Genomic DNA, 27,184 nt, shown 5'->3' on the forward strand with positions numbered 1-27,184 from the left:
CTGCAATGGCCTTGCATCCTCTACTCACTGGCAAACAATCCCCACTGCGACCCTGGTCTGGGTTATGTGGGTTTGAAAATGACATGAAATGACAAAACTGATGTAACAGGTGTCAGTGGGGTCCAACAGCAAACAATAGCGAAATGTTTATTGGGGGTGAGGGGGTTTGGTAAGTGTTGCATATTAATGATTATGAAACCATAGTAAGGTGGTTAGGTAATAAACTAAAACAGTTCCCGAGACACTTAAAATGTCCGGCTGAGACTGTTTTTATTGGGGTTTTTTTCCCTTAAGAGCCACATCATGCTTTTATTGCGGTTTCACTCTATTCTATTGTCCCAAGGCTTTTGGTATATGCTGCCCATTTGTAATCAGATGAACAGTTGTGGTTATTTTGCATTCGGTACCTTTTCTTGCATGGTTCCCCCTACTTTCCATAGACTCAGCAGTATTTGAACAAGTTAATATAATCATAAATATAACAATCATTTTTAATACTTGGTAGTCAATAACATCCTGAAGCCTGGAACCCTTGGTCACCTCGAAGTGCTGGGTTTCCGCCCTACTGATGGCTCTGCCAGGCCCAGCGGTCTTCAGTTGCCAATTACACATTGGACTTTCTGCCATCAAAATCTAGTTGGCTTGAGGTCAGTTGATCGATTTGGCCATTGAAGAATCTTCCACTAATTTGTGTTGAACAGCATTTGGTTTATTTTCACATTATGTTCTGGCTCGTTGTCCACCTGTACTGTGAAACATTGTCGTTTTGCAGCATAGACTGTATAGCCATATACACTTCAAAAATCATCCTGCTACTCCTGTCAGTAGTTCTGTCATCAACACACACCAGTGGCCTTTGTCCATTGGCATGATTATGCCATAAAACTGCCTCCACCATGTTTCACTGATGATGTTACAGATCATGGGCCATTTCTTCTCCATAATCTTTTATTTCAAACATTAGGACTTGGGTGGAGAACTGTCTGAAAAACCAAGGAACTGGTTATTGACTTTCATCAAACCAAACACCTCTATGTCCATTCAGGGAGAAGATGTGGAGGAAGTGCATTTTTGCAAGGGCTTTAAGGTTCACATCAATGACATGCTGCACTAGTATAGTAACAGTAAGGAGCTACTTGAGTGTTCTATAATTCTGTGACAGCCACTGATGCTTCTCACCGCTGGGATGTGCTGTGCTTGTGGCATCACTTCAAAAGAGGCCCACCCCTTTAACAAGCTAAATAAGCAGGCTCAGTTAGGGGATGCACTCTCAACCACTGCTGGAGAAAAAAAAAATTAAGTGATGCCCATTATGAAAAATGCTGCACACGCTTTCTTTAACACACCAACACTTAGTACTTTGAAAGGTGCGCCTTTGTTTCCCTGTGGCTACTCTCAATTAGCCGAGTCACAAGATTTTCCTTTTAGGACAAACAATGTACTAGTAACATATGTAGTTGGTCAAACAGCTTTTGTAAAAGTTCAATTTAATTTAGTGTAACAGCTTTTCCAGTTATGTTCAGAGCAGCAAAGATTTTGTAGAAGGCTATTAAGATAAACCCACAAATGTACCTTTTTGCAGCACACCAGTTAGACTACAAGTCCCACAATTTTTTTTTTTTTTTTTAAAAAGTAAAAAAAAAAACAAAGTAAAATGTTGTTACACGCACCCTTGAGCATGTACCCAAGCAAGTAGAGAAATTCTTATAAAAAATTTAAAGCCGGGTGATGCTTTGTCTATTTAAAGTTGGCTAAACTGTATAAACTCAAATTTGACAAAAGGTTCAAGTAAGATAGCTTCAGAGATCTCTACATTCATATGAATAGATAAACACATTTGGTTATTTTAGCAGGCAGTGTAGTGTAATGCCTCAGGCATTTGACTTTAAAAACTTCAAGGCTGCCAATTCAATCCCTGCATGTAACTCACTGTGTGAAGACCTGACCTGACCTGCCTGTGCTCCAACTGTAAAAATATTAGTAAACAGCAATACTGAATACTGTTTATGTAATTTGCCTTGGATAACGGTGTCAACTAAATATACAATAATTAGCCCCTACAAAAAAAAAGATTCCAACAGGTCTTAGCAGTGCTTCATTTACACTGTCATGGGACAACTGCACTGTAGCAGAGAATCAAATCGTAGGCCCAAAATCCAACACAAGGATTTTGCAAGCACACGCGCAGACAAAAAATCCCAGAAAGTTCTGAACTGATAAAACTTTTATTTCATTTTGAATTGTCTTTTACATGTTCCTGATTATTACATGTAAGGTGAAACTAGAACTTCTTTAAAAGACATACACAAATCTAGTATTACGTCAATAACCAGGTGTTTTTCTGTTTTTATTTTTATTTTTTTTTCAGCTATACTATTTTCACAACCACGTGCGCGCTAGGCAATAAAACCGTCACAGAAGCAAACTTTAGGCAGAATACTGGTCAGTAAAAACAAAAGCAAAAAGAGCTACCAGATATACAGACAGGCTCAGTTCCACATTCACTACTGCATTTATCAAGCGTAGAATATTAAACTGCCATTTGTTCAGCTAGAAGGGAGATTTTTATTCAGTGCATGAAACATTGTCTTCAGCAGACTAATGAGACCTACAGCTATGTGGAATGTTATGAAAGGTGGCAGATTATTGTGACACTGAATTGCTCATCTTTAGAAGAATGGAGCCAATTGCATCTAAACTACTACTGGACATTTTCATGTAAAACACTATCAATTAAGTTATTGTATGCTAGGAAATGAAGGAGAAGGGACAAAAAAAAACAACTTTGTATGCAGACTGGTAAATCCTTATTTTATTTAGGAAAAGAAACGCTATTGGTCTTTCTGGCATCCGACTCCCTGAATAGCAACTTGGTCCCTTCCACGTAATGCCACACCTCAATTCTGTGCAATGCCAATAAATTTGAGAGAAAATTACAACTGGCTTTTCTGCATACTTGCAATAGCGTTCTCATAAATACACTGCTTATTCCACTGTGGACAATTTAAGAAATAAGTCAATATTAAAGTTGAAATGTACACAATATTGAAAGCAAGAGGACACAATGCCATTGTGTTCATATATTAAACACATCCATGGCAGTCTGTCTTCGACACCACAACAGTTTTTTTGAAATGTTTGGGACCTTATGGAAAACAGTTGTGGGCTAGAGAGGAGTGCTAAAGGGGGGGAGGGGGTTAGGAATGCCCTTTACTTAGTCCACTGATTTGTATCTTGCAAGTTAAAATTGTGAACATGATTACACAACAAAAATGCACAGATCTCAGTGTCACAATGAAGCCAAAAACAAAAGGAAAAAAAAAAAAGCCAACAGCACAACTGCACTCTGGACTGCTATCCCTGCAGAGGATAAGATGTCTTTTATAGGTTACATACCGAGAGTGAGGGTGGTTTCAGGGACTCAGGGTGAGAAGATGATGGGTTTGGGGGATAATATCAACACCCCACATTTAAATCTCACAGTGTTTCGTGAAAAACAACCAGTGTTAATACATTAACCCTTTAAAACAACAAACATTGCAAGACAATACTAAACAAAAAACTATAGCAAATTATTGACTACACAATGGTTTTAAATCATGATCCATCCACATAAAAATGGTATAGTAATAGGGGGGTATGGCAATGTAGCTTTTTCACACAATGTGGAAGTGTGTGCCAGTTTCTAAACCCCATCAACCGACAGGACAACAGGTCAAGTACACTTTGTGCTGCTGGACATATAGATGAAAGTTCCCAAAAGAGTGTAATTAACAGAGCATGTGGCAGGTAGGGCGCATGTGTGTGTAAGATAAAGAGAGTGAGTGGGGAAAGGGGAGGGACAAAAAAAATAAAAATAAAATAAAAATAAACACAGTAAAATGCAGCGTCTTTTAGTTCTCCCCTTCACCAGCTTCTTCCCCTTCCGGCTGGTTTTCTGATGTCCACAACTAAAAGAGAGAAAAAAAATAAAAATTAGCACACATTTGTAGAATATAGTCTGAAGTTAATCAACTCCATTGTAAATTCTGCTTTTGTTCTTTACCTTCTATGTGGCCAATGAAGATGCCTTACACAAATTCTTACTTTTTTTTTTTTTTTTTTTTAATGTGGCATTGTAAAAAAAAAAAATAATAATAATAATTTAAATGCAGCCAACAATAGTGAACAGTTCAAATAGTTCCAGTTAATAGATCAAATAAGTGCAGCTCAGTGTATTAAAGTTTAAGGCTGATTCTGCAGAACAACATTTCTTAAAAGTTCAGTAAATACATGTTAATAGCAAATAATAACCAATCACTGCTCAAAAATGTTTACAAAGCAGAAACAAAACAAAAAACTCCAACAAAAGAACGTGTTTACTGTTCTACATTTTGTAGAGTTAAAGCTGGTTTTACAAGCTTAAAAATAACTGGAGATTCTTTGACTGCCTGAATCAAATACTTTACCATCACAATATTTATAATTTTTTTGCACATGCCTAAAACTATTAGTGTTTTCTCTGCAACACTAATTGGCATCACTTGTGTCCCACCCCTACCTTTCTTAATTCTTAATATCAAAGTTAGGAAAGAAGTGTGTGCTTTGAATGTTTGAGCACACAACTGGATAGCTACCATGTGGATTATGCAGTAGGAGTAACGGGACATTTCTTTCATGGACATGGATGTTTTTCAAATTGTTACCCGTTTTACAGAATGTGTCACTACTCTTCCATTATATCAAACATTTTTCTCTCCATTCTCCAGGAGAACAAGAGATTAAAGGTTTTTCTCAGCCATCACTACAAGGTAAATGAGGTAAGTACATTTTTGGATAAATATTTTAAACAATTTCTTTGCTGATTCAAAGTTGCTGAATGTTGTGTAGTGTGAATTTTTTTTAATAAACAAACAGTGGCTATTCCTTTTAGATGGTCTTTTGTTTCATATTTCTCATATGATTTTTATTGCTAAGCTTTTGGTTTCAAGCACACCAATACTCTTTCTCCTTCTGAAGTAGAAGTTATGTTGGCTGTCCTTAAGGTGGATCCCTGCCACAGCTCTTCAAGTCATAAAAATTCTATCAATCTTTGATTGTTATTTCTATTTCCCTTTTGACTTCACCAATTAACTTTTCTAAATTGTCAAAGAACTGGCTTGGAAATAAACGTATTCTTCTGGCCACTGGAAAAAGTGAATTTTTAGTTTTTCAGGGAAAACATTTTGTTGGGATAACACTAAAAAGTGTGTGGTATCCATGATATATAGTATGGTCTGAAATAAATATCAATTGAAAAAGGTAGATAGAAAAGTCATTATTTCTTAAAGTATATTCATAATAATGAAATCACTCAAGATTATAAAATTGCACAACCAAATGCCTAGAAAGGTCCCCTTGTTTGTTACCATAAGATGCTCTTCAGTTTCTAAAAACTGAAAAGGATTTTAACTTTAACAAATGCTTGTATTTTTCCTGAACACTACATTTCGGATCGCCCTTTAGAGAAGTGCTGTCACACTTACTTTTTGACATCAGGTAAGAATTCCTTTGCAAGGCATTACAGTAATCCCTCCTCGATCGCGGGGGTTGCGTTCCAGAACCCCCCGCGATAGACGAAAATCCGCGAAGTAGAAACCATATGTTTGTGTAGTTATTTTTATATATTTTAAGCCCTTATAAAACTCTCCCACACTGTTAACATCATTAGAGCCCTCTAGACATGAAAACACCCTTTAGTCAAAAGTTTAAACTGTTCTCTATGACAAGAAAGAGATGACAGTTCTTTCTCACAATTAAAAGAATGCAAATAGATCTTCTCTTCAGGAGCAGAGAATTTCAGAGGGAGAAAGAGAGAGAGAGCTCGCAAAGAAAAGCAAACAGTCAAAAAAATCAATACTTGTGCTTTTAAGTTTGCCGCGGCATTTTATAGCATTTTATAGCGGCAATTTATAGGAGCGTTAGTATCTTCTAAGCAAACAGCCTCTGTGCAAACAGCCCCTCTGCTCACATCTCCGTCAGGCGCAGAAAACGTCAGGGAGAGAGAGCGAGATTAAAGCAACAATCAAAAAATCAATACATGTGCTTTTGTGCTTTTAAATATGCCGAGCACCACAATAAAGCAGCATTTTTTTAGAGGAGCGTCAGTATCTTTTAAGCAAACAGCACCTCTGCTCACAGCCCCTCCGTCAGGTGCAGAGAATGTCAGAGAGGGTGAGAGAGAGGCAGAGACAAGCAAACAAGCTCCGCGCGGGATGCATATCTTATAGCATTGAGGAGTTTTAGTTAATATGTAATACATGCTCTGATTGGGTAGCTTCTAAGCCATCCGCCAATAGCGTCCCTTGTATGAAATCAACAGGGCAAACAAACTGAGGAAGCGTGTAGCATAAATTAAAAGACCCACTGTCTGCAGAAATCCGCGAACCAGCGAAAAATCTGTGATATATATTTAGATGTGCTTACATTTAAAATCCGCGATGGAGTGAAGCCGCGAAAGTCAAAGCGCGATATAGCGAGGGGTATTGCCAAACACTAAAAATCTATTGAAAAACTAAATCTTACCTTTACATAATCTATGCAAACTAGAAGGCAAAAATCTTTGCTGAACTGACACTTGCATTTTCTCCTTGCACTTTAATACAGTAGTTTTTCCACCCGATTTCTATATGCATCTTTTTTCTCACAAAAGCTTTAAACTTCCTCAACATAGGTGAAATGCCATTAACGCGGTTATCGTCCTCAAGATTATCAGGAGTGTTACTTCAGTATTAAAAACCTTAATGTGACCATTTCTTTAAAAGGTTGAGAACCCTAACGGATGGTGCCTTGGAAATAACCGTTTCAGGACAGCATGGAGGTACACATGCACCCATAGAGCCTCCTGCTTTAGGTCATCAGGCCTCTGCACAGACTATTCCTCAAGACCACGAGAACACCTGAAACCATCAACTGGAGTTTTTCCATGTAGAGCTCCAGGAAGGCTATTGAGCTTTCCAAAATTTCGCAAGTGGTTCTAGGCTGGGACCTGGAATCGGAACCAGGAGAAGTTTTTAAAGACCCCTGCAAACTTAAGGCCATAGGAGTTTGAAGTTAGGCAGATAAGGTTTTTTTTTTTTTTAAATAATCAAATTAGATCCTTGACAGATTCTTCTGTGTGATTGAAGATTACCATTTAGTTATCGCAGCTTCTCACTTGCAAGGTCTAAAGAACCGAATCATTGTCTGAATATTTAATAAATGCAAACACATCAATGTATTAACATCATCAAGTAAGATTCGAATTTATAGGACGTCTATTCTTAAACATTTGCAGAGTGAAAAGTAGGGATGATGACCAAATGCTGATTTAGAAAAGCTACTTACAGTGAGGTTATCCCTTAGAAGCTGCATTATCAGAGTGCTGTCTTTGTAAGAGTCCTCATTCAAAGTATCAAGTTCAGCAATTGCTTCATCAAAAGCCTGGAGAAAAGGAAGCAGATGTTTAACTTGAAATTAAGTCTTATTTTCTGTATTAAAGACATTACAAATTGTAAAGCTTTCAGGAAACGTCTGCTGTTGACAGTACTTACAAACAAAACAATTTAGCGTGAAATACATGTTTTAAGTGACAGCACAGTTTGAAGAAATGAATTTCCATGTGTTACATGCTTTAACTTTAGTGTTGGCACTAACCTTTCATTTCTTTCAGAAAGTTTCTAAATTTCTTAACTGAATCACAATTTTTCATAAGTCAGTCACTTTGTGTATAAGATAAGTTATACATGTGAATGTTGGTTTTCTGAAACCAACCACTCATTCAAAACTTCCTTGGCAAGACATACTTTTAACCTAAAGTTGATAAAGGGAAAAAAAAAAAACAACCCCATTCACTGCTTGTAAATTTTAAATGCTAAATTATTTAATTTTATTTATTTTTTTTTTTTTAAATGGCAGAGGTTTCTCAGGTGTCCCAGATAGATTACTGAACCCACATTATGGAAACACATAGTATAACTATAGATCCAAAAGGTTCAATAATATTTCAGATTTTCAGACTGAATGCCCACACAATTATTGTTTTGACTGCTGTCACAAAGCACAACTGAAGTCGCCGGCTTTCACACAGGCCTGCATCACATTTTTGCCAATATACTTGCATTTATCATTTCTAATTTCTTTGACACACAAAGGTGGTACCAAATTATGCAACATTTCACATTCAGAGCTTTTAAAGCAAAAATAACTTTGAATAACTTTGAACATCCTGCACAGATAATTTATACTTTTGATATTTTGTTCATCTAATGAAAATGTACAATTTATATCAAGTGAAGATTTTAAAATGCTGCACCTTTTATTATTACAACTCAAGATTAAAAAAATAAATAAATAAATAAAAATATATGCATCCACAGCAAGAGCCCAGCAGGTCTCATTTACTTTATCCACCTTAATGAAATTATAAGCCTGTGTGTCTATTCAGCTTCTAAGCCATTCCAAAAGATGACACACCACAAACCCGTTTTAGTAATAAAACCAGTAACGGCGCACTCCACAAATCCACTTGCCTTAAGCATTCCTAGTTTTCATCCTCTCTCTGTACGTTTAGCATTCGTTTGCTCAGAGGTTAATGTGCTGGCTGCTTCCTGAGCAGCCCCGCTTCTTCTTTCGTCGGCATCTTTTGACGTTAAAACTGATTAAGTCAGTGTTTGTGTTGCAATTACTTAGTAAGTTTTCTTTAATTTTTCACTTAATCTTCAATCTGCCTCAAGATTGATTTAAGATATGAAGAGGTAAGGGAGGAGACGGCGAAGTTGGTAGGGATGAGAACGGCGCCCATACGCATAGGCCGCCCTGCTGGCTGCTCCCGAGAGTTTATTCTAGAACAAAATTTAAATAAAAATAAAGAGAGGAGTAACCTTGGAGGTCAAACATCACACCGAAGGCAGATAGTAGAGGTCACGTAGTATATGTGTACCAAATTTCAGGTCAATAGGTCAAACAGTTTGATAGCTACAGGCGATTTTAAATTCTGGACAGACAAAATGAGCCATGGTAGCGAATTATATAAGAATATATTTTGCATTTGTCATTCCCACAGATGACATCACACAAGCAAACACACTATTTTTAAAAATTCCATACCAAAAATGGGAGATCCTTTCCAAGGCAGTTTTCTTTAAATTTACATTAGACAAAAGAGGTTCATGATGAACATTCTTCCAAGTGTAATATATTAATATACACTTTTTGCAAAAACAAGTGATTTTTCTTTAAAAGGTGATATGCAGATTGCCTAATGAATAACACTTTAAATGAGAGTTACAAATTGAGTCGTTTCTCATCAAGTTTGAGAGTGAGAGAGACAGGACACACATCTCAGAAGACAGCCACTCTAGTGCTCCTCTTCTACCGAATAGCCAGGAAAAAAAGCTTACAGAAAATAGTGCTATAAACAGACCGTATGTAGTTAGGTCATCTTGATGTTTTGAAACTAAATTTATTGCAAGGTGAATATCTTGATAAGGACAGCGACAATCAATTGGATGATGTGGAATCTGTTCAATCTGGCACTGATACGGATAGTTCTCCTGAAGACTATTCTTTATTGCAAGGTGTCCAACTTGTCAAGACTGTAGGAACAGCTGCTGACAGACATTCTGCTGTCCACCAAGTGCAAATAGCAACTGCAAAATTGTGTGTGTGCAACAAGCATGGAGAGTGCAAAGAAAAAAAAGTTGTTTGAGGCACATGTGGAATACTTGAATTCTCACACTCAAATGCAAACTTTTAGTCATGTTGTTACTGAAAATAAAGTAACAGTTTCTTTACATTTTTGACAGAATTCATTTTTTTATCATATATGCACAAACTTATATTGCAGCATCCAGCGATCAATGTGCCAAAGGGGTTGAGAAGGTTTGATAGGAAATTCAAACTGTGTTCTGTCTTAATCAGCTTATTAATACAATGCAACATTACACTTATGAAATACAACTTCATTTCCAAAAAAGGTCATGGCAGAATGTAAAATGCAAATAAAAAGAGAAAGCAATGAACTGCAAACAGTACAAAGAGAAAATGTAAACTTTTAAACTATTTAACAAGATAAATAAGTCGACTTGACACAAATGTGATGCCTGCAACACATCCCAGAAAGATGGGGACAGCAGGGAATTCACTTACCACTGTGTTATATCACCTATCCTATTCACAATTCAATAACTGTTTTAGAACAAAAGAGACTCATTGTTGTAATGATTCAAATGGGAATTTTTTTTCCTCCAATCTTTTTAGATAGAGAACTTCAGGAGCTCAATAGTTCCAGGTCCCCATTGGCATCGCACCTCATAATTCACCACACATTTTCAACAGCAGACAGGTCTACATTGCAGGCAGACCAGTCTAACAACTGCACCCTCCGACTGCAAAGCCGTACTGTTGTAATATGCGCTGAATGTAAAATAAGCAAGGACATGCCTGAAAAAGACACTGTCTACATGACAGCATATGTGGTTACAAAATGCACAAGTACCCTTTAGCATTAATGGTGCCTTCACAGAGACGCAACCATACCTTGGACCTTAACACACCCCATCATACCATGACAGAAAATAGGTTTTGAACTTGGAGCAGGTAACAAACGGATAATCTTCACCATCTTTAGTGCGTCATTTGGACAATTCCAGTTCCTCTCTGTGTGTAAAGCAGGCTGGGGAGGGTCTAGACAGGAGTGAAATGTTGCAATAGTATACAAGGGTTTCAGATTTTCACTGGACAGCGGATAAGATTTTAGCAGTGTGGACCTTGCTCAAATTTATACTTTTGACAATAGAATGGCAAGAACTGGTCAGCTAAAATTGAACCTGATCTTCACCAAGGGCATTTCAAACATCATCTTCTGTCTGCAAGCCTGGGGCAGTCTACTCATACTGTACAAGAAAGATTGACAACAACTAATTCATTTTAAGCTGCTGTCTGCGCGCAAGTAAAGAAATACTCCATTCATCAGCTTTCCAGCTAAAAACACTTATGACGATGATATACAGCCAATCAAATGTTGCTCCTTATGTGCTAGTGTACAAAGATAAATGAAGTTACTAATTACCCGTGAGCAATACCAAGAGCAAGACAGTCTATAAGCAGGTGCCCCAGGATGTTTGTGAGCAGCTGCACTATTTACTCCTCGGCTGAAGTGAACGTTAGTCAGTTTGGAAACCAATAACCTATTAACAGTGGCTTAGTTTCATATTTCATAATTCAGTTTCACAAATGATTCTTTGCCTTTCAGATTTGTTTTCCTCTTTGTACCAAAGGTTTTGCCAAAGCCAATGACCTTCATGGCTCACAGTCTGAAAGCTGCTTTTCTTGTCAAATCTTAGACATTTGTGGACAGACAGTGAATACATTCCGCTGCTGGCCCACAACCTACCCAGACAGTGCTTCGCGTATGGCCTGCTAAAAATCCTCAACACAGACTGTTACTTGGCCTGAAAATAGAGCACATCATGGCACTGTACTTCAGGTCCAGCCAAACAAAGCCAATTAGGTTTTTTCTTCTCTTTCGCATTCAAAAATTGAGCTCTTATATTGTCAGATTGCCTTAAATCATGAGGGGCCCACAAAAGGTAGACATTTACAGACTCATTCAGTCTGAAGATTACAAAAATGAGTTATGCGTTTCATGTCCGGTAAAAGGAAGGAAGGCTCAATGTTCCTGTCAGCTGCACATTTTTTAGAATAGGCAATAAGAGAAAGAGAGAAATATACAGCTTGCAGCATGGGACTAGATCATGGAAGGAGGATGTAGGAACACACAAAAGAAAAAAGTTTTCAGGCATCTCCTGTCAGCTGACAGGAGCCAGGAAGTTTAACTGTTGTGTCAGGTCAAGTTGTTAAGGGGGGAGAACAAAACAAAAAAAAGATGAAATTTTCTTCAGTTTGGCCATTAACGTAATCAAAATTCAAAGCGGCAGACTACTTTTTTCTAGAAGAGAGAGCTGTCCGGTAAACAAAACATTGACTAAAATTATTAGCATGATACACAAAGTTTAAAAAGTAAACCATTAAACTGCTGGAGATTACACAATGGTATTTTAGATAAATTATGTTAATATGCATTTGTGTTTGGAATATCAAGGGGCAAATTAAAATTGACATTAAACTTAACTCCTTTATATATAAAAAAAAAAAAAACCCCACACACCACATGGACATGCCTACAAAGGTGATTTCACTTTCTATTCCAGCTGTTGCTCTTAAATTCTATTTAATACAGACAATTTTATAATACTTAACATGGTAATGCACAAAATAAAATAATTTCTGGGATAACGACTTGACACTATGGAATATCTGCATTTAAAAGTTTTCTTCCAAGCTGAAAAGTATAGGCTGAAGTTCAAATGCATGGCAAATAAGCACATGCAGCTTCTTTAGGTAACATACAAAACATCCTATAAACCAGTTTGGTCACTTCTTAAGTCACAGCACAGTTCTAACTGCAATGTTCTTAACCATTCCAGAAAGTCCCAACACTCTCTTAAATATATTTTACTCTCTTATATCTAAATCAGGCCAACAGAATGTTTGCTTCCTTAGTCTGCTGGAAACAATTACCTATTTGTTTTTCTCCCATGTTGGTGTAGAAAACTTGCATGAACTAGCTTGCTTAAAAAAATACATTAACAAAAGTTTATTTCTTCTGTTGTGCATCTCTATGTTAACTTCACATACATTTTTTTGGCTATTTTTGTATAATCCAATATGATTAAGTTACACCAACATGCAGTTTAAGAGTATGCTCCTAATAGGCTAGCCTGCTCATCCACCCTAATTTGCACGTCTTACTAGGAATTAAAAGTTTGTGTTTCTTAGAAAGGTCCATGACATAGCTATTGAACCTGCTCATATCATATACAGTCTACCTAGTACGTTGTGTGCTTTACTTTAAATCACTTACTGGACTTGTTCTCTCTAGCTATATTCCCTTTGTTGCAATGATTCTACTCCATACAACACTTCTGTATTTTAGATGTCAACAATTTAAGTGTCCAACCAGCTTTCCTACGTAGTTGTACATCCCCAGACACATTCACAAGAGTGGCCCATTCTCTTGTCCAGCACTCACTGTACAATGATCTCTCTCTTAGTCTAAACTTCTTCCAGTTTAGATGCAAGTTTTATTGACGTTTCTGAAGACCAAGATCCACAATCTCAGCCTGTTTTACCTTTCTATGACTTAGTTGTACTTAATTTTTCAAAAATCTTTTTCCATTCCTATATATCATTGTAAATATCATATAAGTACTTTTTGTCATCTAGTAGATGTGGTACTTTCATGCTGGACATTTTATACTTACCCAACAGCATCTTACCAAGCACTTAACATTAATTATTCACCTTAAAATTGACCTTCTGTATGCTTGCTACATTAAAAATAAAACAATGAAATCAAATGTGAATAGACACTTTTCAATACAGATACTTAAGTTCTGAAGTAGAACATACATTCTTACACTTACCGTCTTTGCCAAGTTGCAAGCCTTCTCAGGAGAGTTGATAATCTCATAGTAGAACACGGAGAAATTAAGAGCAAGTCCGAGCCTGATTGGGTGCGTTGGCTGCATCTCTGTCTTGCTGATTTCAAAGGCCTGCTGGTAAGCATCCTGAGAACTATCAACTGTTTCTAGCGGAACATAAAAATCCCAACATTTATTACAAGTATAAACACTCTACAGCTAAGTAAGAAAAAAATCAAAAAAAAAAACCAAAAAAACAAATTCTCCAACTTTGAGAAAAATGTAGTATTATGGTGCTGGTGAGTAAGAGTAGACAAGCTATAAAAAAAAAAAAATTAGTCCAAAAAAGACTGAACTTTGGTTGGGAGCACCATTACGTAACTAGTTTTTATTGGCTTTATTAAAATTGTGTGCTTCTGGTTGGGGAGATTGGGTGGGGGTTTGGAGAGAATCAATTAAAATGTCACTGCTACACAAAAATGCACACCAACAAAGCATTAGAGTTAAAAACATCAATGTGGTAGTGGACTAAAGTGTTTTATCTCAAACAAATATTGTAAGCCTACCAGAAAGTGAAGAGGCAAAAAGAGCTTAAGTGAGTTTCAGTGTTTAACTATACTATCAAGATGCAGAGATGTAGTAAAACACAACCTATAGGTCAGCTAACAAAAAAATGATTCATATGAACCAAGATGCACAGTTATGTTTACAATTGTGCTCGTTTAAAGTATTAAATCGGTAAAATAAAATGGACTACCGCCAGATCAAAAAGGCACAAACTGCCACACAGGAAGCATATTAGTTATATTACTTAATGAACAACAAGGAAAGCAATACAAGATACTCCAGCTCCTGAGCCTTGCCACCCGAAAAAAGCTCCAAAGTATATTATCAAATTTCATTCTTGCTTCTCAACTATGGCATTTGCAAAGCAGAAAACACTTTAAAAATGCAACATGAAATCGAAGTTATACAATCTTTTATTAAGCATTGTCACATTAAAACATAGCTTTCATAAAGATAAAAACACTTTAGTCAAGTTAAAAATTACATGAATATCTGTTGGGGTAAAATATTTTGACAAAAGGCAACATGAACTTTACTAAATAAACACACTCAAATTTAAGAGTCTGAAATTAAGCTACTGTTTGGATAACACGATGCTGCAAGCATGAACACAACTATGCAGAAATAAGTGATAAAAAAGACACAAAGGTAATCATTTTATAGTAAATTTTCAGCCAAAGAGACAGGATTTAAACAATCAGTAAGTGTGAGCGTGTATAGATACACACACAAAGATGTAAGACAGCTGCATATTTATGAAATACACATTTTACACTTACGTTTCTTATTATCTCCATTTGCCACCTCAGACAGGTATCTGTAGTAGTCTCCTTTCATTTTCAAGTAAAAAACCTTGCTTTCTGCCTGCGTGGCATTTGGAATGAGGTACTTGTCAAGAAGATTCTAAACATGAGATAAAACAATTATTTTCAACCATGTACAACCAGTTAGTTAAACAAAAAGTAGTATAACAGTAGTGTTTGCGGGCGGTTAAACAGTTCCAAAATTTGTTCATGTTATTACTTCACACTGCTCCATGAAGATGTATTTAAGAGCTTACATATACAACTAGACTATACTACTTATGGTAAAAAAGGTTTATTTAAAAAAAAAAGGCGCAAGGTCTACGACAACTATTATATTACTCCAACAAGAATCTCTGAGGTGGGCTGAAACCCAGTTAAGGGTCAGTTTTACACACTCCCCACCCATTTTAAAAGGTTTTGTGAAGATTCAAGGTAAACAGTCCCTAAAAGAATAAAGAAAAGGCTGTTACAGATGTAAAATAAAAAGCAGGTTTTAAAATGTTTGCCTAGTGGTACAGTGGTAGTGCTGCTGCCTTGCCATAAGAAGATCATGTGTTTGTGTCCCAGGTCCTCCCTGTGTGGAAGTGCTTCAAGTAGTGAGAAAAGCACTGTATAAATGTAAATGTAAAGAGTTATTATGATTAATACAAATAACTTCTGACAGATGTAATTTAACTTTCAAGTACATTTGGTAACCCTATAAATATCAAAAGTAGTATTTTAGGTAAAAGGAAATGATTAGCTATGTTGGACTGAAGGGCTCCGGTCATCAATATTTAAAGCATGGTGAAAGGCAGCATTTGCAAATGCCACTGGCATCAGTGGGCGATGGAATCAGGATATTTCTCCATCTTGTATTGTTGACCAATTCAACCTTCTCTCAATACAACCTCTAAATAAAATAAACCTTTTAAAAAAAAAAAAAAAAAAAACACTGACATTAACTTTAGCGAAGACTAACACACACACTCTTTGGGGGAATGAACAAGGCAAGACAAATCCACTACATGGTTGTATAATGTATTGTTTAGGTGTGAATAAAGATTCAGTCATTTTTCTGTAGGTTTTGTCATAGGTTTCAGGGGTGTGCTCCTGTGTTTGTGCGCAAGAAGTAACCAGCACTCTCCAGATTGAACTTGTGTAGTGTGATACTAGCCTTACAATTAAAATAACATGGGTCCCACGGTCATGAACTTATTGTGTTAAGTGTCAATGGTGCTGCATATACAGTACCAAGAGAACTGATGACTTATATCTGGAGTCAGGGAGACTACAGAGGATGGGTAAAGCTTGCCATTATTCTTTTTATCTTGCTAGAGATACAAAATAAACCAATATAAGAACTCCATTCATAGATCAAAAAATTGACTTAAGTTTATGAAACATGTCAACCATTTTGACAGAGATAAGATACTTAAAATCCTGATTTAAAAGTGCAGACATGTTCGTTACAGTCTACAATACATAACTTGTAAAGGTATGCCCACTGTTGGGTTGAAGACTTTACAGTCCAACATTTAAAAAACCAAGTAACGACCTTCAATAATTAACTTTAAATATGATTGTTGCCATAGTACTAGAGGTTTTGTAAAAGTTGCTTGGATGACTACTGCAGCAGTTCCATATGCAAGTTAAACTGTACTGTATAACTGACTGGAGAAGAAAAATAAAGTCAACAGTGACAGAGCATTTGACAATTCCTACTGTGGCATCTTTCATGAACTTGAAGAGCAAAACAAGCTTCCTCCTTAATATACAGTCCTATTTATACTTTTCAAAAAAATATTTATGATAATTTCTACCTTTCACTTAAAACTACAAGTGCATATTATAATTACTGGATTTACTACTTAAGCATGCACAGCTAGAGACAACATTTAAAACAGTGGAGTATGATAAGGTTCCAAGTAACTAACAGGTATCATTTTGTAAGCAGGATCAATGAAAATTATTCAAGACATCTAGTATAAATTTATCATTTAAAACATTGTTTTTGCTTGCCAGATTTTAAATTCAGTTATAACTATCCATTTGCAAAACGGCATTGTTGCCATAAATCTGCTTGTATTATAGGATAGAACCAATTTTTTCTTCTGTAATGAATAGCAACAAACCCATTTTTAATTGTTCTGCAATGTGTGTGTGTGTTTGATCTTTGCTGAAACTGTATACCTGAAAAAAAGTATTAATTTTTACACCTAATTTCCCAGAGATTCAATTCAGAACAATTAATCTTTTTTGTTGTGCAAATATATTTCAAGCATCTTAACCGTCTCTAAATTAAAATGGAGAATACTTATGGTAAATAACCCACTTAATATAGGTATGGGTGAGTACTTGTGAGATGAACTTTCATGTTTGCAGCATGATAGTCAACTAGTAATTGATATTACAATATTCCATCCTTCAAATATTCTTCGAATTATAATAGTAGATATAATTACCTGAAGATCACCCGAGTTCTCTCAAAAGCTTGCATATTGTAATCTTTTTAGTTAGCCAATAAAATGTGTCACTTTGCTTGACTTCTCACTACAATTATAACAGAGAGACAACTAGCGCACTCTCCCTGTCGATTATTCCTGCCTTGTGCCCAATGCTTTCTGGGAGAGGCTCCCACTTCCCCATGACACTGCTCTAAATAAGCGAGTAAAGAAAATGGAGATTTAACAAACTTAACGTTATCATAATATGATAAGTATCATTTTTTTTTTCCCCAAAAAGCACAAAAATTTCTCAATTTCTGTCCGTTAGCGCATATAAATGTTTATAAGGGCTTCATAAATGTGCATGGCTAGGTAGTACATGTACTGCATTAACTTGCAACTTTTAGTAAATTATTTATATTTTATTCACAAGTAAAACATGTTGGAATTTCTCATTACTATTTTAGAATAGCAATCTTATTAAAACGGATTGAATAATCTTGGGATGCTTTAAACCACTTTACACAGTTCAAAAGCAAAACAAAATGCAGCAGTTTTTTTCTTAAGCTTCTTTGCAGGTCAGAAGACTAAATTTGACTCCGCTACAAAGGAGCAAACAAAGCATCTGTAAGATTGTATACAAAGCTACCAAACAATGAGGTTTCTTACATCTCTGTTTTATCAAAAGTCTGAATGACTGATTATTTTTTTTTTTAAATCGAGTTAAACATTCCCAATTTGCACTTTGCCATGGTGCCTAATTTTGATGACAAGGGCAAACTGCACGTTTCATATTATGCCATTTCTCAGCTATAACACCATGAAAAACAAAACTCTCAAATTCTTGAGTTAAGCATAGACGCAGCATTAGGTATTGGAAAATCTGTGCCAACATTAATGTTTGCAGTGCATCATCCACTGGAATGCTTTGTTCTGTGTAGTAATAAAATGAATTTGCAAAGGATGCCGCAACAAACCATTACTGCTGCAGCAGAAATTCTCTATAGAGCACAAAAAAAAAAAAAAAGTGCAATGAAAAAGTTGTTGTAATGATTCCCAATCAAACATTATATCAATTACACCTTTTTTTAATCAGTTAAATTAAAAAAAAAAAAACAGGATCTAATCAATAATATTTTAGAATAAGCTTCCACGTCGGGGGAAAAAGAGGGTACTCCTTCCTTTGTTTCCTTTTATAGAGTAGCTCTGGATGAAAGGTCTCCTCTTCCACTTGGATGGGGGTTAAATTTTGCTTTATTAAGTTTGACTTAATTGTATGGAACGTTATCTACTTCTAATTAAAATTACAAACAATAAACAAACTTACCAGAACATCTTTGCAAATATCCTGCAATTCTGATTCTATTTTCTCACGGTACTCACGAGACATCTTCTGCTTTTTCTCATTGCCGTCAGTTTTTTGCTCGATGCTAGAGATGACTCTCCAGGAAGAACGCCGAGCACCCACCACGTTCTTGTAGGCAACTGAGAGCAAGTTTCTCTCCTCATTAGACAGTTCGTGGCCCTGTTCGGTCACAGCTTTCATCGCAGCAGCCATGTCATCATAGCGCTCAGCCTGCTCAGAAAGCTTGGCTTTCTGTACTAGATCACTCTTGTCCATTTTCAACCTACAATATTCAGGAATAGAGAAACAAATATATATATTTATATATAAAAATCAATACTAAAGCTATCTAAAACCTGTAAATAGAACATATAATCACTTTTGTAATATTTAAAAGTTTTTTTTACACTTAACTAGGCCACAACAAAAAAAAAATAAATATATTTTTATTCCAAGGCAGGAAAATGCCCACATACAGCGCCAGTCAATCTCAAGGCCCACTCACGCACATCCACACCCATCTCCCAAAGGGGTCAACTTGGATTTTGTTTTAATTAACCCAACCTTCTCATCTTTAGAGACATAGGAGGAAAACCCACACAGACACAGTGAGATTATTCAAACAACGCGCAGACTGTATTTGTGACATGGCAACACTACACACTGCGCCACTAGAAAGGGTAGTTTTGAGTAGTCTGACCCACTGCTTTATATGTTTGATTATTTGTTCAATCTTTCTGGTGGCAACTGGAGTTACAAGAACCTTTATTGGGAATGAAAATACAGGCTGGTCCATATCCAATTATGCAGATTGCCTGGATGACTGATTTATGCAGGGACGATTCCAGTTTGGCGCAAAGATGATTCTTCATGTCATCAGTTCACACACACTTCACAATGGTCCAGGATTTTTCGGGCGATTTTCTATGTAATAAACCTAAGTTATAGCGCAACGAAAACTGCATAATTAGATCTGGACCACCCTATACTATGAATGTCAGATTAAAGAAATAAGGTGGGTCTTGTGGTACATACTCCTGCACAGCCAGCAATGAAGAATGCCCATTTTCAGAACTTGTTTGGTCTACTAAAGAGTAATGGGGAAATAGAAATCAGGCTTAGCAGAGGTACCACACTTCTGTGTTGAGTATCTTGCACTAGTTGAACCTAGACAGTGAAAGTGAAATTTGGAACCCAGTGAGGAGTTAACAGTCTAGCACTATTTCTCTGTTACAAGATGCATCAATAAACTAAACAAGGAAAGAAGCCTGTGCGGCAGATATTCTTCAACTACAAGGCTTATATGAATGTGAAGTACTTTCTGAACTTTGTCCATGGGCGGAACATGAAGAGCAGACATCTCTGGCTGAAGGCACCAACTTTGTTCCTCACTTTAAGCGATTTAGATTTTTTTAAAAAAAACCACCACACACACACACACACAAAGGACCACCTCTGCCAGAAAATATGGCCTGCATTTAATGCTTCCATTAAAAAAAAAAAGACAGTATCCTAATGTTAGAACAATGTTTCAATAGTTTTCCAGGCTTGCTATTTTCAAACAAACACCTGGTGGTGGAGTGGTTAGCGCCACTGCTGCACAGACCCTGAAGATTACATTTTTGTCAGTTTTAATTTCTTTGAGTAATTCGAAACACATGGCTATAAGCTGACTAAATATCTAGCAAACAGTATATGCTGACATGACCATAACCTCAAGCTTTCTTTTGTATGGCAAATGTTTTTCATTGAAATTAGTGTTACAGCTACAACGTTACTAAATTAGGGGTACAGCCCACACTTACAGGAACAGGGATTGAAAGATCATCATGAACCCATCATTACTTCACTACCTACTGCTGAGAGAAAGACGTCAGTTTAATATGGGAAGTCTGGCACCACCACCCTCCAAAAAACATAACATTCTGTCCATTTCTTTCTCTTTTAAGTAATGCATTCTCTATGTATGTTTCACCATTATATTGTACATCTGTTACATTTTCTTTAGCCGTACTACATTAGTAATTACTGCATTTTATGCCAGCTCTTCAATCGATGTGTGCTTAAAGGATATAGTTATGTACTGATTAGAGATGTTATTGTATAGCTGAAGCTTACCATCTGTGTTAAAGTGTTTAAATAATCTCAAAAGTTAAATTATTACTATAAAATTAGCATTTAATGTTGGTGCATCCAACACCATTATAGCTAATTTACCCTACAATGTGAAGTGGGCCTCAATAACATGTTGTACTTGCATAATGCAAGTTGCAGTGAAGGACATCATTTAACATACATCTCAATTGTGGAAGGAGGCTATTCTAATATACTTGGAACATTAGTGATATCAGAACATCTGGCCTTTTTGGATCCAGCCAAATATACTCAATGTACATGACCCACACTTGTGCACACCAGCAGAAATAATATGGAAAATCACACTCCTAGAGAGCTGTCTGTACACGTCTACTTCTTGTGCCTAAGGTGACTGTATATGCGAGGTAAACAATGCACCAAGGCAGTTCTGAGAAACAGTGGAGCATGTGCAAACTGTGAAACAACTGCTTAAATATAAGAGAACCATCCACTTCAGTCCATCAAGAATACTAAAAGATTAAGTCCCACCATCTCCATAAATGTGCTTATCAGGTTTCACAGCTGATTAAACTAGGTTTATGAGCTTTGATGGACTGCACTCCAAACATGTTACCTGCTGGTGCCGATGTCACCCATAAAGTCTTTTAATGAAAACAGTAATGCCTGATAGTTCCTAAACACTTGCTCACTACTGATGCCTTAGTGGTCATTACCAATTAAAAGTTGCAGACAGAAAAAGCTGTGACATGAACTTTGGTGATCTTTTTCAAAGTGCAGGACAATACACTTGTAATAACTTTTCCACATTAAAGAGCAGGTTTTCTGCATTGCCAATTAGTTTCCGTAACCAAAAGCAGTTTGTACCACTCAAGTAGGGGCTCATGTCTGGCTCTTATATAAAGCCAGTTGAGTGAAGCAAGCTTTAAAGTTCACCCACGGGACTGCCACTTTGGCTTACTTCTGTAGATTATCAAGGGAGCCTGAAGTGATTTACAACATTTAAAAAAAAAAATCATCCTGCTTCCTTTCATTACTTTTTTTTTTTTTTGAATGCTCAACCACATGTCCCATGTTTCTACCTATGAACAGTTTACGATTACAGAAAGGCAGATAGCATGCGTGTATGGGCACACATGCTGGAGCCATGCACACTTCATCTCAAATGAAGCATGTGGAACACACATTAATGTTCAAGTCTAAATTATTAAAAGTACTCTTCAGTAATAAACAAACAGGTTGTGACACGTTTTTACTAACTATTAAAACAAACTCTTATACACGATGCATAAACAACTGCTCTTCCTAGAAATTTATCCTTGTCTTCTGTTAAGCATGGGGCTTCTTTTTAAAAATGAACAGTTATTATCAAAGGGTTCACTACTGAATTATGATCAAAATTGCCATTCCTAGTAATGACATGAGAACATTTTAAATAATCACATTAACTGGAAGACAGTACTAAATTAAAATTCATATGTCTGTAAGGCATTTCTTTAAAACACATTCTCAATGCTTTGAAGAAATACTAACCACTATCACCTCCTTAAACTATTTACCACTTTCAACTACCAAAAAATGTATTCTTTTAATCCCCTTACCAAAATATAGCTTAAACAAGATACTTCATCTTTAACATGAGCAACCTACTTGTAACAGAAAGATGAAATATAAATAAAATAAAGTGGCAGTGGGGAATGTTAGTATAATGAGAACTACTAGTTGAGTATACATAATGCAAGGACTGGAACTGGAGTCAAGACATTGGAGGTCAGCAGCTGATGTATGTAATGACACAGACCACTTCCAGCGAATAAGACAAAATAGGTTAAGTTTTACACTTTTCTTGTGTGTGACTAACGCTGCTTAGCACAATGGTACCAGCTTAGCTATGCAGCAGGTAGTCATTCATTTATTTTTGGTGTGGTATGAGAACAGCGCCAAACCCCAAGGCAGTTATGTTTCTTATGTGCTACAGCATGTCAAATGACAAAGCGATATTTTATACAGGAATAATTCCTATGTTAACCACAGTAAGAACAGAGGTGTGTGTGTGTGTGTATATATATATATATATATATATATATATATGTATTTTCTATCAGGCAGATTTATAAAATAAAAAAAAAAAAAATTGGATTTGGTGAAGATGAATAATGGAATATAAGGCAATTTATACAAAAGTTGCACTTTCCAGTAATTAAATACTAATAAGTATACAGTGTCTAGATTGGGGTGACCAACTCTGATTCTGGAGATCTGCAGTGGCTGTAGGTTTTTGTTCCAATCCAGTGGCTTATCTAGAAGCAGAACCACACCATAAACAGATCTTATTTAATTTCATAGCGTGTTAGTTAAATCTGCCATGACAGTTGATCCTTAATTTATAGACTTTTTCCCTTTCCATTTATAGAAGTATCATCCAACTGATTTGAAAACTTGAAACGGATAAGTAATTTTCAGTTCTTCACTTTCTCTTCATATTCTTTGACTAATTAAACCAAAAATGGAATGATGAATACACACAGATGGAAATGGAGAAAAACTAGATGTAGAACTGCTGGTCCGTCTGTCATTTGCTTCGTATTGCTAATAAAAACATTTACAACTATGAATACAGCTGTTTAAGACTAAAATAAGCAATAAGCAACTGAGGGTTCAAAATCTTAACAAGCAAGACAAGTAAGATGAAGCACAAAAATGTCACTTGAGCAATAAGTGCTTCATCAGCAATGAATGATTTCTCATGAAGCAACTGGGTTGGAACAAAGTTCTGAAGCCTCCTCTACCCTTCAGGACCGATGTTGCTCAGCCCTGATTTAAAAGGTCCGAGTCTTAAATAGTAAATAAATTAAATGAAGTTAATTGGTAGCAAATACTAGTCACTATTTAAGAAAATGATTAGAATGAAAACCTCTGGCCACCGTGGCTCTCCAGGATCAGAGATGTCCACCTCTGTCCTAGATGCTGCCACTTGAGGAACAGAACTGTTCAGAGTAAGCTCTATATGGATATAAAATGGCAGTAAATGAAACCTTGATAAATTTAGGATAATTGGTATCTTACCATCCCTATTGTGAGATACAATCTAATAAATTATAATGACAGATGTTTATGTTTGTGACATTAGAGCCATCCATCTTTTCACAGTGCAATTTGTAGACACCAATCTTATTCATTTTTAACCTTCTTGTGATGCCTATGGACACAATGAGTCAATGGAAGCATTTATCAGAAGGTACAATGGACGGGACAGAAGGTGCCGTATACAAAATACCTTTTGAAACAGAACAATGTTTTTTGAAATACTATTAAAAGAGATATACTGGGAAAGAAACTTCTTTTCCACCTACAAATGGCATATTTTATGATCAATGACTATTTCCCCCACCCCTCCCCCAACTACATACCATCTGAATTTCCAGTATACCATAATGGCAAAATAAATTCATGCGGGTTATAACAGGGCCCCACAGCAGGGCTGAAAGACTTGAACCTTTACATCTTTAAAGATAAAAGTATTTTAATAACACTATGCATAAAAAAAAAAAAGTAGAATGATATGTAATAAGCAAATGGAAAACTGATAAAAACACCAATGAAAAAAACTAAGGTTTTGAATATGAATAAAAACAAAACATTTTGTAAGGAATTATTTTTATAACAGTACAAGAACATTTGCAAGTTTTTCTTAAATACACAACTGTGATTATTTGACTATTCAGTGTGCTGAAATGGACAAGCTAATTCGTACTTAAATCTATAGTTCTACTGAACAAGTTATTTATAAATGCCCTACACATGTTACATCTTTTTAAACTGAATAAAGAAAATGCCTTAATGTTTAAACCAGTTGAAAGAGAATTTAATACGCAGACTCTGCCAAAAGAATTACTAATGAGTACAACACAACAGAAGGCCAAGAACACTTTCTGATTTCAATATCGCATGTAGCCTATTAACCGAAGAAAGATGTTTAATACAGCAAAAAAAAAGGTTTTGAAGATGCTCTGTGGCTTTGAACTGCTTTTGTTTGATGTAAGGCAGTTTATAGATGATTTCAAACACTGATCAATACATACAAGGAGGAAATAACTTGATTACGGGAAAGCAAAGATATATTCGAAAAAGTGCTACGGTATCGAACATCGTTTACCCTTTTAATACTGGGTTTACCACTGACAAAAGGATCCAACATCTTAAAACGTGTATCACAATTATACTTAAATAATTGCGCCACACTACAAATTAGGATTACATACGATGAACTAAACACACAGGCCCCTTGAAGTGCGCGTTTCCAAAGGTGAGTTCAATGATTGGTTGACACGGTGAATCTCCTCTTCATATGAACTGCTAGTAAAGGGGTGGGCACTGAAGCTCACAACGTTCGGGAAAAAAAAAAAAAAATCCACATCTCGCAACCACTGGATGCAGATATTTTTTATATATATGTCAAATACCCTCGAGAAAGCAAAGGAACAGAAGGCTTTGAATGCAGTGTAAAAGGTTAAAACTTGGCAAGCGTGACAGCAATGGCGTACGACATCCGTTGGAAGTACCGATGAGTTAAAGAAAGGGAAATATTACCGAATAATGCTAACCAAAATATATTTCAAACGGCATCGGAAAGCACGTACATCGATACTGTTGCATTTTTAAATTATGTATATGGAGATCCAGAATGGCGATAAAAAAAGCCTCAAAAAAACGTTGAGAAAACAAGGGCAGTCGATGTGAAAAAGCCCCATCATCAGATAGAAACTGTAGTTGACGACACAGAATGTCCCCCTGAACGATCTCCTTCAGGTATCGAATATTAATCCGCATCGCCAAGTGCGATGCAGCTAGGGAAAAATTCAGGCCTGTAAAGCGCCTCGAGGTTAAGCGACTGACTTCCCTTTCAGGATTCTCGTTCATTTATTTATTTATTTTTGATTTAGTCTCTTTTTTGTACAACGATATTCATACAATAACGATACCACGAATTTAAACGCATCTCGTTAAACAGTTAGCTAGGGAGAAAGACAGGAAAAACGGAACCTGTCAAATTCGCTCAAACCAACACCCATCCCCCCTCCCTCCCCCGCCAACCACTACATGCCGATGGGCGCTCATTGCGATACGTGCCCATCTCCATTTTAGATGGACGAACGACCGAGACAGTTCAAAAACGATTTTTGATGTCTTGCTGGTCAGCCAAACAGCCTGGCAGCCACAGCCGACAGTAAGGCCTAAATCGTGGTTCACAGCCCCGCACCACAATAGACGCCTGGCCCCTCGACACGACAGTCAGCCCCAAACCTGGCTAGGGCCCGGCTACCTTTACTCTGTACACCGCGACGGGTGCATCTTTATACCTTCGGGCCAACCATAACACTCACGGATAACAAGACGATGATTCCTAAGGTTCTTTTAATGGCCGTTAGGGAGTCGCGCTCTGTCTCTCTCTCGCTCTCCGATCTCCTTCTTTGCTCTTCGGGATCCTCAGGGCAGTACCACTTCCGATTGCACCGTTACTTCCGCTTCCTCTAAAACACCGCCCCCTCCTCCACCTCTCACCCCTTCTTGTCTCCCCACACCCTTCCCCGTCCCTTGGTATCCGCGGTAACCGCCCTACGGGGTTTTCTAGCCATGAGGACAGGGCCACGATCGTCATCAGCTGCCATGGAAACTAATAGTGGATGACGTCAGTTGTCGCTAAGGTGACAGTTACAAGGAAGAAGCCGCCATTGCAAAACCATATTTTTTCTCCATTTGACTAACGAACGCTAGTGTATGTGCTTTATAAGATAACAAGATTATCATCACTCATTCGGGCAAACTGCCTTGATTCCGCACTTGACAAGAATGCCATTGCTTTCAGTTAAATCTGTTCTCGTTGTGTTTTTAACTATTTATATAACAACGTACTAAAACCTTTTATGTGACACGACAGGCTTGTCTTTATATGCCACATTTGTTATTTATAGCCTTGCCGTGTTTCCATAAATCTTACGCAGCATCGATCCCTGTTGTAACCTGCTTATCTGCAATGAATCAATGCCTAAAATACAACTTTGAGCACGAGGCTGTAACGAACCCTGTTTCATTGCAGAGGACTCTCACCTGAACGCACCCTTACCCGATCTAGGGCAGTTTACCAAAGTGGAACACATCTGAGGTTTCTTAAAGTAAGTAAACGCAGGAAAATTTTATAAAGAGCAAATCATGATTACAGTGTAACACATACCAAAATGATGATGCAACTGACAGTTTTGCATCTATCTATCTATCTATCTATCTATCTATCTATCTATCTATCTATCTATCTATCTATCTATCTATCTATCTATCTATCTGTCCCAGCTTGAGAGTTTGTGATGGATTCTCATTCGGTCCAGAATAGTTTTTTTTTTTTTTTGCCTTTTAACAAGCACACCTGATATAGGCTCAGTTCTTTCTTTCATTTTTACTAGATAAAAT

General features: G+C 36.6%; 1 protein-coding gene across 1 annotated transcript; it reads right to left on the reverse strand.

Annotated features, from left to right (window-relative positions):
- Positions 1–2,206: 2,206 nt before the first annotated feature.
- Positions 2,207–26,244, reverse strand: ywhaba (tyrosine 3-monooxygenase/tryptophan 5-monooxygenase activation protein, beta polypeptide a). Its single transcript, XM_039735813.1, has 6 exons — positions 26,104–26,244; positions 18,608–18,908; positions 14,828–14,951; positions 13,485–13,648; positions 7,345–7,440; positions 2,207–3,950 (listed from the first exon to the last, which is right to left on the reverse strand). The coding sequence occupies exons 2-6, from the start codon at positions 18,899–18,901 to the stop codon at positions 3,894–3,896; spliced, it is 735 nt and encodes a 244-aa protein (XP_039591747.1). The 5' UTR covers positions 18,902–18,908; positions 26,104–26,244; the 3' UTR covers positions 2,207–3,893.
- Between the last annotated feature and the right edge of the window lie 940 nt (positions 26,245–27,184).

Source organism: Polypterus senegalus, chromosome 14 (assembly GCF_016835505.1).
Source record: "Polypterus senegalus isolate Bchr_013 chromosome 14, ASM1683550v1, whole genome shotgun sequence".
In the NCBI taxonomy this organism is placed as follows: Eukaryota; Metazoa; Chordata; class Cladistia; order Polypteriformes; family Polypteridae; genus Polypterus; species Polypterus senegalus.